At 51.3% G+C, this 12,644-nt stretch overlaps 1 protein-coding gene across 2 annotated transcripts in view; it reads left to right on the top strand.

Moving 5' to 3' along the window:
- LOC135895834 (acetylcholinesterase-like) overlaps window positions 1-12,644 on the top strand; it is a 132,002-nt gene that overhangs the window by 74,878 nt on the left and 44,480 nt on the right. For both annotated transcript variants that reach the window (XM_065424033.2, XM_065424035.2), the window contains exon 10: window positions 94-419. In XM_065424033.2, the coding sequence (XP_065280105.1) occupies window positions 94-419 (326 nt within the window). The remainder of the gene's footprint in view (window positions 1-93; window positions 420-12,644) is intronic.

The raw sequence follows: 12,644 nt of genomic DNA, 5'->3' as shown, positions 1-12,644 counted from the left end.
AGCGGGTTGCATCGTTAGCAAAGAAAGTACGGAAACGGACAAGAAACGAACAATTGAAAGTAGTTGAATGTCACCTGCCTTCAACGGCCGCAGGCTTCCCGTGGTGGCCTCCGAAAACGGATCCGTGGTGCAGGCTACTCTGGATTGCCCGCCGTGTCCACAAAAGGATTGGTTCTCGGGCAGCAACGAAGGCTGGGACGGAGCCGAGGAGTGCTTGCACCTCAATGTGTGGACGCCTTGCGCTGAGACCACGGCTGGCGGTGGCTGCGAGAAACAGCCTGTCCTAGTGTTCCTCTACGCCGAGGGCTTCCAGACAGGCAGCAACCAACGCTTCGACGGCTCCCTGCTCGCTGCCTCTGAAAACCTTGTCGTGGTGGCTCCGAACTTCCGTCTAGGCGTCCTTGGTTTCTTCCACAAAGGTGAGGAAATAAATTACTACAAAAGCTTTTAGGGGCCACGCGACCTTCCAAGGAACACGACAGATAGGCGTACACTATGTTTTTGAAGTTGCTGTGACCATGTGACCTTTGTGACACAGCCAGCCATAGCACAAAGTCCTTCAATTTCACTAGAAGACAAACGCTCTAACACTGTCAGAATAACCAAGTGGGTAAACTGGGCCACACTGTTTGGCTTCTCGTTCCGAACACTATTTCTAGCAGCAAAAGATTGTGGCAGGAACCATGAACCATTATACCTGATCGTCAAAGTCAGCGATGAAATATACCTGCCCCTGTGAGCCTGCGCTCTATCTCCGTATGATAGTGATATTTATTGCAAACCCCATGCGTACAATCGAATCAGACAAGAATGTACAGGAAAATAATTCGCGACAACCTTAAAAATATGCAGATACTGCAGGCTAGTCACACGCCGGCTGAGCGATAACTGTACTACTGTGATAATGTACTGAAATAACATTTCACGCTACTACGCACTTGACATGCGGTTCGTTATACTGCGCCCACGTCGATGACTCTTGCTCCGGACTTTATCGCCCACTGCATCAAATTGAGTTCGCATGTAACTCCTCCTTCACACCTCTTATTGCTTCACCTATGTTCTTCTCGACTTCTAGGGAAAACACGGGGAAGGCGGGAGATGGACATTCAAGACGATGAGCAAAACTAGAACAAGGTGAAAGCAGGAGGCAACATTTCGACAAGTGGACCTGTCTTCATTTTGCCGTCGCGAGTTGCCCGTCCTACAACGCTTTCCGTAAAAGCATGGAAAGTCCGTGAAGCAGGAAAAGACGGCCACCTCTTTTAAACATGCCGTTTACACCACGAGGAAGGAAGCATTGCTGACCCGCAAGTAGAGTCGCATTAAGTTTCGCTGACACCAATAGAGCTACACCAGTATACCTTGGTCGCGCACCGGGCTTTAGCGTATTAGTCGAAACGTCACGTTCTGGCAATCGTTCAGTCAGCTTAGCGCGAAGAGCGTTCGAGTCATGTACAATAGAACTCCCTAATAAACATCTACAAACATTTCCATCACAGGCGTGCTGTTTCTGCACGGAATAATTCACACTCAAACCACGCGAACACCTGAACAAACACTACGCACACAACTCTCACCTTGAAATTAAAGATGATTCTTATGGGTAAAATACACTGCAATAAACTTCGGAGCTCCTGAAGCTTCCTCATACCTGAGCTACATGAGAGTGGCGAAACTTTCTCAGCATCCAGTGCACCGATATTCATGTGGTGTACCCCACTTAACAATATATGTTAAGATCTACCGAAACCAGCAGGTAGATTTCATATTTTATCTATCGATTCCTTAAAAAGATTACTGAACATTACGGAAGGTAATGTAACTAAAGAACAATGATTACAATTTTACAATGCCGCAATATATAATTTAGGCCCATTGCACCTGTTGAGAAACTTAAAGTGGGCAAAGTGTGTACAATATACTTTGCCCTGGAGAATGTACCATGCGGTTCGCATATAGGATAGGATAGGAATAAACTTTATTTGTCCAACGGTTGTTGATGTTAGTGCCCGGGGCTAGGCTGCCAGGGGTCCATCGCCCGAGGAAAATCTTTTGAGATCCTCGGCAACGGCCCTGGCCCGCTGGACGGCCCACTCCTGGTCTTCGGGTGCCTCGCTGAGGAGGGCGGCTTGCCATCTCTCAGCGAGGCGCCCCGCTTCAGAGGGTTCTGCTGTTGTATTCCCCCTTCCTCTTTGTCCTTGTTCCACGTGGCGTCGGCACTCCCAAAGCACATGGGCCATATCGGCCCGTTCGTGCTCGCACCACGGGCAGCCGGGCGACGGGTGCAGCGCGGGCCACAGGCGGTGCAGGTGGTAGGGGTTGGTGAAAGTGCCCGTCTGCAATCGTCTCAGGTCAACCGCCTGGGACCTGTCTAGGCGCCCGTGGGGTTGTGGATATTTTCTTCTTTCTTTCATATAGTGACCAAGCACCTCCCGGTACGTTGCCGGAAACTCCCTGACATCGCAGGCGGCGTCCTCGTGATTCCCAGCTCCGTCCGCCGCGATTTGTGTTGTATTGGTAACAACAGCGGCCGCGCCAGACGGAATGGCAGCCGCCGTCGCCGTCACTCCTCCGCTGGGGTCCCGCACAGCAACGGCAGCGGCTGCCCTCTGAGTGACCGCGTCGCGGCGGGTAAGCTGCCTCGCGACGAGGTGGGCGCGCTCGTTGTGGTTGGGTGGAGTGTCGTTGCGTCTTCGGCCGTTAGCATTGTTGGTGTCATTATTATCGTGGCTGTTGTTGTTGTTACTGCCAAGCTCCCCGACGTGCGCGGGGAACCACTTGAGGGACTTGTTTGTAATCGTGCCGGATCCGAAGTCCCCGGCCCGGGCGTTGAGCATGCGTGCCACATCCGCGGACACCCAACCTTTGGTGTAATTCCGAATCGCTGATTTGGAGTCGCTGATGACCAGGTTATCCTCCGCACCTCCGTGGAGTACCGCAAGGGCTATGGCCATCTCTTCCGCTGCTTCGGCCGACGGCAGCCTCGCTGATGCCGTGACTCGGATCGTTCCCTTTGTATCTACGACTGCCATGGAGAAGGCGGGCGCCGCCGCCGTCGGCCGGCCGTGTCGACGTTGCCGTTGTTGCTGCTGCCGTTTTTGTCGTAGTAGCAGTAGTGGTGGTGGTACTGGTAACGGCGGTTCGTCTCGCACATTCCCTTGTAGCGGCGGTGGTGGTCGACGTTCCTCGTCGCCATCAGAGTCACCGACTGGCCGCGGGTACCTGGCTGCATCGACGAAGAGGACGCCTTCTTGTCTTCCATGCTTCTCGAGGATCGCTACCGCCCTGCGTACACGTCTTTGCACATCATGCAGCGGGTGCATATTCTTCGGCATGTTTTCCGTCTGTATGGCGTCCCTGACTTCCGGCAGCAGTGATTCTTTCAGTCCACGCGCCTCGTGGTATCGAATCCCGAGCAAGTCTAGGATTCGTCTGCCCGTTACGGTGCTCGACAGCCTCTCCAGCTGCGCGATTCTCTGCGCCTTGGCGATCTCCTCGAGCGTGTTGTGTACGCCCAACTCGAGGAGCCTGTGGGTTGGCGTGTACTGGGGTACTCCCAGGGCGGTCTTGAACGCCCTGCGGATCGCCACGTTCAGCCTGTCCGTTTCGCTCCTGTTCCAGTCGGCATATGCAGCGACGTACGATATGTGGCTCAGCGCGTAAGCCTGTATCAGCCTCGTGACGTTGTGTTCTTTCATTCCGTTCCTCTTGTCGGGCAACCAGCTCGCGGTTTGCACCGTTCTCTTCCAGCCACAGGCCGAGCACTCGCAACTTGGACACCGTCGGTATTCGGGTCCCCTCCCTCGTCGTGACGCGGACGCCCAAACGACGAGCGTCTAGCACGGCCTGCGGAAGGGGCCCTTTCTTGCGCGGCCTGTGGAGCAGGATCTCCGACTTGTCGGGTGAGCAGACGAGTCCCGTGTCTTCGAGGTGCCGCTCCACCTCCCGGACGGCCCGATGCAGTCGGTCTTCCATTTCGCCGACGCTCGTGTTCTCCGTGGTCCACACCGTCACGTCATCTGCGTATATAGTATGATTGATGCCCTCTATCGCGTCAAGGCGCTCCGGCAGGCCGATCATGACGAGGTTGAAAAGCATGGGGGAGAGTACGGAGCCCTGCGGCGTTCCCGCACCGCCCATTCGGACCGTTCGTGGTGAAGCCCCGTCGATCTTGACTGTCGCCTCGCGCCCATTCAGGAAGCTGCTGACATATCGGTGGAACCTCGCCCCGAGATCAAGTCGGCTGATCTTATCCAGTATGGCCATGTGCTTCACAGTGTCGAAGGCGCTCTTGAGGTCTAGCCCGAGTAGGGCGCGCACGTGTGTGCTCGGAGCGTTCACGACCTGTTCCTTGATCTGCAGCATGGCGCCCTGCGTGGAAAGTCCCTTCCGGAAACCGATGATGTGGGTGCCGAAGGCGTCCTGCTTCTCGAGCAGCGTCGTCACCCTGTTAAGGCAGGCATGCTCCATCACTTTCCTGACGCAGGACGTGAGGGAGATCGGCCTCATGTTTCGGACCTCCAGCGGTTTGCCCGGCTTTGGTATCAGTATAACGTCCGCGGTCTTCCACTCTTGTGGAATTTGGCCTTCCTTCCAGCACGCGTTGATGTACTCGCAGAGCTTCTCGATGGCGTCGCCGTTCAGGTTCCTCAGGATTTTGTTGGTGATCCTGTCAGGACCGGGCGCCGAGTTGGTCTTCAGTAGCTGGAGGACCGTTCTAATTTCCTGCACGGAAAAGTCCGCGTCCAGCTCCTCGTTGGGAGCCCCGCAGTACTCTGGGTGACTCTGCCCTTCCGGGCGTGCGAGGTGCGTCTGCACGATCTCTTCCGCGAAAGCCTCTGGGTCGTCCTTGTACTTGTGTCGCAGCTTGGCCATCTCTGTACGGGTCGCCGTTCTGGTGCTTGCCGGGTTGAGCAGGTGCCTGAGAATCTTCCAGGTGCGTCCAGCGCTCATGTTCCCGTTCATCGTGTCGCACAGCTCCTGCCATTCTTGCTCGCACAGGCGGGCGCAATGCGTCTCGATCTCCCGGTTGATTTCTGCGATCTTCTTGCGTATCTTCCTGTTGAGTTTTTGCCTACTCGCTCTCCGTTGCATGGATTTCTTGGCCGCAACAAGATGTGCCAGCCGGCTGTCCACTCTGGACGGTTGGGGAGCGCCGTCGCCCACGGCTCCGCGGGACCTGTCTGCCTCTTCTTTGGATGGTTCTTGTCGCCAGTCCGTCCATTCGACCTCATCGGTGGCTTTCTCTACGTCCGCGAGTAGTACTCTGCACCATTCGCTGATGTCTTCGATCGGGCCCTCCTTCTTGTCTTGCTCTCTATTTTTCCGGAATCTGTCCCAGTCTACGATTCTCGCCTTGCGGCAGACGCCCTCTTCGCTTTCATCCTCTCCCACGGTCACGGACAGGATCCTGTGGTCACTCCCCAGGTCCTCGAAGGAGTTCGACCAAGTGACCACGCCCGCGCCTGACCAGACGGAGAGGTCGGGGGACGTGTCGCGGCACACTCCCTGTCCGATCCTGGTGTGCGAAGCAGGTTCGTTGAGTACAGTCAGGCCGAGCTCGTCAATTAGTCCGGCTAGCCTGTTCCCTTTCGGCGAGTCGGCTCCGTATCCCCATTGCGTGTGCGGCGCATTGAAGTCTCCGCATATCAGCAAGGGACTAGACGTGGCCTTGGCCATCGCTTCGCGAAAGAGGGCATCGAAAGTGTAAGTGCGGTATCTTTGAGAGGGAGCGCTATATACGTTGAGCACGAAAAGGCTGGTTTTCCTACTTCCAATACTCGGCACGACTTCGATCAGTACATGGTCTATGACCGACTCTTCGTTGAGCCCGAGTTCGCGTTCGATGAAGGCCGTCCCGCGCTTAACCAGGGTGCACACCCTGACGTCGCTCCCCATGGATTCGTCGGGGGGACCGCACGTCACATAACCCGGGAGCTGGGCCCGATCGAAAGGTTCTTGCAAGGCAATCACGACAGGAAGTTTGTTATTGGCAAGCGTTTTCATGTATTGCACCATCGTTGCTTTCTTGTTTTTGAAGCCCCTGCAATTCCACTGCCAGACTATGCGTCTATTGTCGGACTTGCGGGACACAGCCATGATTGTTATGCAGAGGTGTTGGGGGGACACAACTGTCCGTGCGTCCCTCCTGCCCCGGTGCGGGTGGTATTGGCGTTGTTGTCGCAGGCGAGGATGGTCGGTTCGTTTGCCGCTCGTGACGATGGTACCCCGGCCCTTCCAGGCAGGTGATGGTGATGTTGATGTCGCTGCAGCTGCATCGTCCCGTGTTCCAGATCTTCGATTCGCTTATTCATGGCCGCGAGTTGGGTGTTAACCGCTGCGTACTGCGCGTTCCGTCCCGCGTCAGAGTCGTTCAGCCTTGTCAGGAGTATGTCAAACATTCGCTCCGTCTTATCCGTCAGTTTGTTCACCATCTCTTCGATCGCGTCTATCTTTCTGGCTCCTGACCTGGGTCTCTTCAGTGCTTGTGCGTGGTCCAAAGTGTCTTCCGTAGGTGGCGTATCGCTTGTGCCCTTGCGCTTGGAGCCCGCCGCTGCCGGCGCTTTTCTTCACCGCAACACATGTCCATCTGGCCTACTTCGCCTCCTGTCGCGGTCGCATCGCCTCGCTCGGCGGCCTCGCGGGAGGTGAAGGAGGAGATCCTCTCATGAGGGGATTCTCTCATGCCCTTCAAGATTTCGTTGAGTGTCTGTTGTAGCTGGTCGATTTTCCTCGCTGATTGTTCGTTCTGCTTTCTGGCCCTGCCCAGCTCTTCTCGAAGTTCCTTATTCTCTCGCTCCATTTTCTCCATCCTCGCCGCCAGGAGGGAGTCGGGGGCTTCCCTCGTGCTGCCAGAAAGGGGGGTGCTCTCTACGGAGTATCCATTTCTTTCCGCGACTATGTCGGACCAGGTGACCTTGCGCGGCCCTGTCTGTATCTCGCCATGTGTGGCCCGCACGCCGTCTGGCATGGGGCGGTTTCGGTTTCGGTTGCGGCTTCCACTCCGACTCCGGCTTCGACTTCTGTTCTTAGGTCTGTTACGACTTCGACTACGTCTTCTTATCGGCGAGAGGGATCCGGATCTCGAGCGACTTGGGCCTTTTCCCTGCGCCATACTGTACCCCGATGGTGATAGGGTCCGCTGAGGGGTCTTTCCTTCTTCCAATGTGTGTTCCTTTTCTTCTCTGCTTCTCGCGCGCCACCTCCTCTCTTTCACTATGTGAGGCAACTTATATTTGGCCTTGCACATTCGGTCGGCCGTGGGGTGCGGCTCGCCGCAGATCCGGCACTTGGGCGTGCACTCGTGTTCGATGCTCGGGTTCTTCGACCCGCAGGCCGGGCATAGTTTGATCTCCGGTCTAGGGCATACGTCGGGTCGGTGGCCGAGCCTGCCGCACTCTTTGCAAAAGTCAATCTGTTTCCGATACAATGATACTCTTATCATGATGCTATTGAAGTAAGCCCATGTGGGGACTCTGTTTCCCTCATACAGCAATATCACGGTGGTAGTACTGCCGAGCCGCTTGGCGTATGTTAAAGAGGGGTTTCTCGAGTTCACCAGAGCATGCATGAGCTGGTCTTGCGTATACATCAGGGGAATGTTGCGGATAATCCCTTTTGCCATTTGCTCGGGCGCCGAAACGTACGCGTTGGTCTCGTGCCTCTTCCCGTTAATCGTCAAAACCTTGATCTTAGCGATTTTCGTCGCAGTTGTCTCGTCCGGTGTGCTTATCAATAGGATGTTTTGCATGGCATTGGGACAGATCGTGATCATCTCGTCGTCTCCCACTACCGCTTCTTTGCGTATCGCCTCGTCGAGACTCGTCCCGCACGTGTTCCTTATATTCAGCCCGTCTTTCGGTCGAAGAATTATCTTGATATCATGCCTGGGTAGTCTGGGCATCCTACTTGCTCGTAGAACTTTGTTCACTATGCTTCGGCCGCCTCGGTGCATCGGGCTTCGCGAGCGGGTGTCGTCCTTTCCCGCCATCTGGGTAGCGTTCGTGCGGTGCCTTCTTCTGTGTGTAACCTCGATCCAACCGTCCGCAACGCGTTCAGCGTCTTCTCCCACGGAAACGCGTTTTGCGTCGTTGGGCCCGTTATCCGGGGTCTCCCCAGTTCCTGCCTCGTCTATCTCCATCTCGGTGGTATTTCGTTCAAACCCCGAGTCCAACGAAGGATGCGCCAGGCCCAACCGTCGTTAGGCCTGGCCTCGCTCACACGGGACTCGTGCGATTTTCGTGCCGTAAAAACACGCAAAGTTCACGCTCACCCAAAAAGTTGGTATCCTTGGGTTCGCGATGACTTGATCTTTCAGATGATATGCCGCTTTCGTGTGTAGGACGCAAAAAAAACTGCGGAAACACTCATAAATCGATGGAGCCGAGAAGCTTCCGCTCCCACTGGCGACTTCTTCTTCTTCCTCCGGTTCGCATATAGAACTTCTGCAAAATTTTTGAAGGCCGCGTTAGAAATTTACAGAAACTGTTAACTTAATCTCACTTTTCTTTCCAGTTTCAGAATGTCTCATCGCTACAGTTTGCAAAATTGTGATAAATATTTCTAGCGTAGAGTTAGGGATTCGTAAATTTCCCGCTTCAGTATTTTCGAACTTACCAATTTCTGGGAATTTTCCCAAACAAATAGAGACACAAAATTGAGATCCTGACAGTGGCAGTCTGTATAACTCACGTTTCTCTTTCATGTCGAATAAATTCTCACTCAAATTGGTGCAGCTTCGGCCTAGTTGCAAAATTTCTGCGTTTCACACATATTTCAAGAGAAAAATAGGAACATTGAAGTAAAGTTTTCTGTTAAACAGCGAAAACTGCACTTAAAGAAGTGTTAGTAGGAATAAGCCATAAAAGAAAGTATCAGATTACATGCATCATCGCCAGAAACTGTCCACAATACAAGAAACGCAGTTAAGTGGGACATCGTAGGCATTTCCCGGCAGAAATAAGAAAAGTTACCGTCGCCATGTTACATGAACACATGCGCGCCAATCCACGGACTCGCACGGAGGAAGACGTTAGCTGAGATTGTGGTCACGAATTTATTCAAGGTGGAGTTTCAACACTGATCGTAAATAGTACGTTGAAACATCTGAAGCGTCATTCATCACACCACAATGACAGTGAGACAAGCGCGAAAAAGTGTTCTGAGGGATGTGTAATACGACAGAAGACCCAAGCGGCTTCATGCCTGTTTCTGAAGGTAGTCTATGTTAAATATATGATCCATTTGCAAAAACAGAAGTATGCAGAAACTACAACTTGGGTTGTCGAAGTATGTGTAAGTCTGCCCCAATGTTCCAGGTTGCCCACCACTAAATTTCAGCTGCCCCATCCCAATGTAAGATCCTCCGGGCTTGACTTCTCCGCCATAAGGTTATCTTCGCCGCCTAAAGGGTTATCTGACTGAGCTATGTCGGTTACTTCATTGCCATAGTCAGAACTTCGAACCTCATATGACAAGAGTTTTTTTTTCTTTTTAAATCTGAGAGTGGCAAGCATGAATTCACCTCCTCCTCCAGGCTTGGTGTGGAACCTCACACAAGCGAAAGATGCCGAGAGCCACTGGGGCTATACTAATCTAGATACAACCAAATTAGGAACAGCCACTAAGCTTCAACCAAAGACACTCCCTCACCTTAACAGGAATTGTCCTGCTTGGTGGAGTATTATGCCACTGCCTCTCATATGACTCATTCAATCAACCAATGGCCCTCACTTCGCAGCAGCTACAGACACCTGAGCAAGGCGGTGGTCCGACGTGTAACGCTGCAGGCGGTGCAAAGAATCTCTCGAGCCGGACAAGCCACTAATGTTTCTAATGTTTCTAAAGCCACTAATGTTTTTAAACGTTTCCCTGGAAACGTTTAACATGCAAGCTCTGTGGGGTGAAGCTAGCTTAGCAGGACGTTTTGAGGAACTATCAGGCATTGTTTGGGATCTCATTGGCCTTAGTGAGGATGGAAGAACTCGTGAGGCTTATACACTGCTGACTAACGGCCACGTCCTCTGCTATAGAGGACTCCCAAATCTACAGGGTAGAATTCCAAATCTATAAGGACATAGAGGGCAACAGTGACAAATTCTACAGCATTAATGATAGGGCAGCAGTAGTCGTAAGAAAACTTAAGAGTTAAAGAAGAAAAGTGGTACGTCTACGCTCCAACCTTTAGTCAAGATGATGGTGAAATATATCAGTTTTATGAAGATGTTGAATTAGCGATGAGAAAAGAAAAACTCAGTATACTGTAGTAATGGGCGACCTTAATGCAAAAGTAGGAGAAAAGCAGGCTGGTGAACAAGCAGTTGACAACTACAGGGTCGATTCTACGTACGCTATGGGAGGGACGCAGCTAGGATTCGCGGAATGGAATGAGCTTCAAACAATGAACATCTTCTTCAGGAAGCGTAGCAACAGAAATAGGACCTGGAAAAGCCCTAATGGTGAAACAAGAAATTAGATTTCGTGCTTTCTGCCAATAACAGCATAGTGCAGGATGTAGAAGTGTTAGGTAAGGTAACGTGCAGTGATCACAGGATAGTGAGGTCTAGCATTCACCTCACTTTGACGAGAAAAAGAGTAAAACTGGTCAGGAAGAAACAGGCAAGCCTAGACGCAGTGAGGGAAAAAGGGGACGGATTCAGGCTCGTACTTGAAAAAGATATGCAGCTTAGAACAGAGGTCAAGATGACATAAAGGTAAAGAATTAAACTTTAACTAGGCTGGCTTCAAAGGCAGCATTTGAAGTAGGGTAAGGCGTCCAGAGAACCAGTAGGTAAGGTTTCCCAAGGAACAAAGGATGTAATAGAGAAACGACAAAGAATGAACATTTGTAGCTCAAGATTTGAGATAGAAGCCGCGGAACTGTCAAAACTGATCAACATGCAGAAATTAGGGCATATTCGATATTATGATGTGACAAAGACTAAAGCAGCCGCAAAAAGTAGACGCAGCCTGAAATAAGTGAGATTGAAACTTAACATTAGAGAAACCAAGATGTACGCATTGAAATATAAGCAAGGTAATATCATCAGCAATCTCGAAAATATAGTAAAAGCAGCGGAATAGTTTTATACTCACCTGTACAGTACCCAGAAAAGCCACGATATCTCCATTCAAAGTAATAATGAACAGTTTACAAAAGTTCCTCCTATCACTAGCGATGAAGTTACAAGAGCTTTGCAAGATATGAAACGGAGAAAAGCAGCAGGGGAAGATGGAAGAACAGCCAATTTAATCAAAGATGGAGGAAACATAGCGCTTGGAAAACTGGCAGCCCTTTATACGAACTATCTATCGACTTCAAGGGTCCCAGAGAGCTGGAATAAATGCCAGCATTAAACTTTTCCTCAAAAACGGAGATGGTAAAGAATTGAAAATTATAGGCCCATTCGCTTACTTCCAGTATTATATAAAATATTCACCAAGATAATTTTCAATAGAATAAGGGCAACAGTGCACTTCAGTCAACCATGGAACAGGCTGCCTTTAGAAAGGGATACTCTGCAATAGATTGCTTCCATGTCATCAATCAGTAATTGAGATATCTGCAGAGTACAAGCAGCCTTTCTATATGGCTTTTATGTATTACGGAAGGGCATTTGATTGAGTAGAGATACCAGCAGTCATAGAGGTATTGTGTAATCAAGGAGCACAGACCACTTACGTAAATATGCTCGAATATATCTACAGAGATTCCGCAGCTACCTTAATTCCACACAAGAAAAGTAGGAAGATACTCGTAAACAAAGGGGCCAGACAGGGATACACAATCTCTTCAATGCTAATGACTGCGTGCCTGGACGCAGTATTCAAGCTATTAAACTGGGAAGGCTTAGGAGTAAGGATCCAAGGTGAATATCTCAGCAATCTTCGGTTTGCCAATGAGGTTTTTCTATTCAGCAACACTGGGGACGAGTTATAGCAAATCATTCAGGACGTTAAAATAGAGATTAGAGTGGGGTTGAAGATTAATATGCAACAGACAAAGATAGGGATGAATAGCCGGGCAAAGGAACAAGAGTTCAGGGGGGTATTCTGTAATAGTCCACCTAGTGGACTGTCCATTTCGGCTGCTGCTGATTGGATGCAGCTGTACGAGCAAGGATGATACGAATGGCCCCAGCCAATCAGCACCGGCCGAAATGTACAGTCCACTAAGTGAACTACTACAGAAGACCTTCCCAGGACCACCAGTCAGCGTTACGCCTTGGACCATCAAGGCGTAACGTTAAGGATACAGGATGATGGCGGTGTGGATCATAGAGCAAACGGGGAAAGGCAATATTCTAATTGACATTAAAAGAAAAAAATAGAGCTGGGCAGGCCATGTAATGCGTAGGTTAGATAACCGGTCGACCATTAGGGTTGTAGAACGGGTCCCAAAATAAGTGAATCGCAGTCGAGGACTTAAGAATACTAGCTGGGCCGATAAAATTAGGAAATTTACACGCGCTAGATAGAATCAGTTAGGGCAGGACAGGGATAATTCGAGATCGCAGGGAGAGGCCTTCGTCCTGCAGTGGACTGAAAATAGGATGATGATAGAACTTCAGTGGGCCCACCACTAAATTTAGGCTGGCCCCCGGCCAAATTTATTGTTGGCACGCCCTCAAGTTTAGGTTGGC

This window comes from Dermacentor albipictus, chromosome 2, assembly GCF_038994185.2.
Source record: "Dermacentor albipictus isolate Rhodes 1998 colony chromosome 2, USDA_Dalb.pri_finalv2, whole genome shotgun sequence".
NCBI classification, from domain to species: Eukaryota; Metazoa; Arthropoda; class Arachnida; order Ixodida; family Ixodidae; genus Dermacentor; species Dermacentor albipictus.
This window is presented reverse-complemented; position numbering and strand designations above follow the sequence as displayed.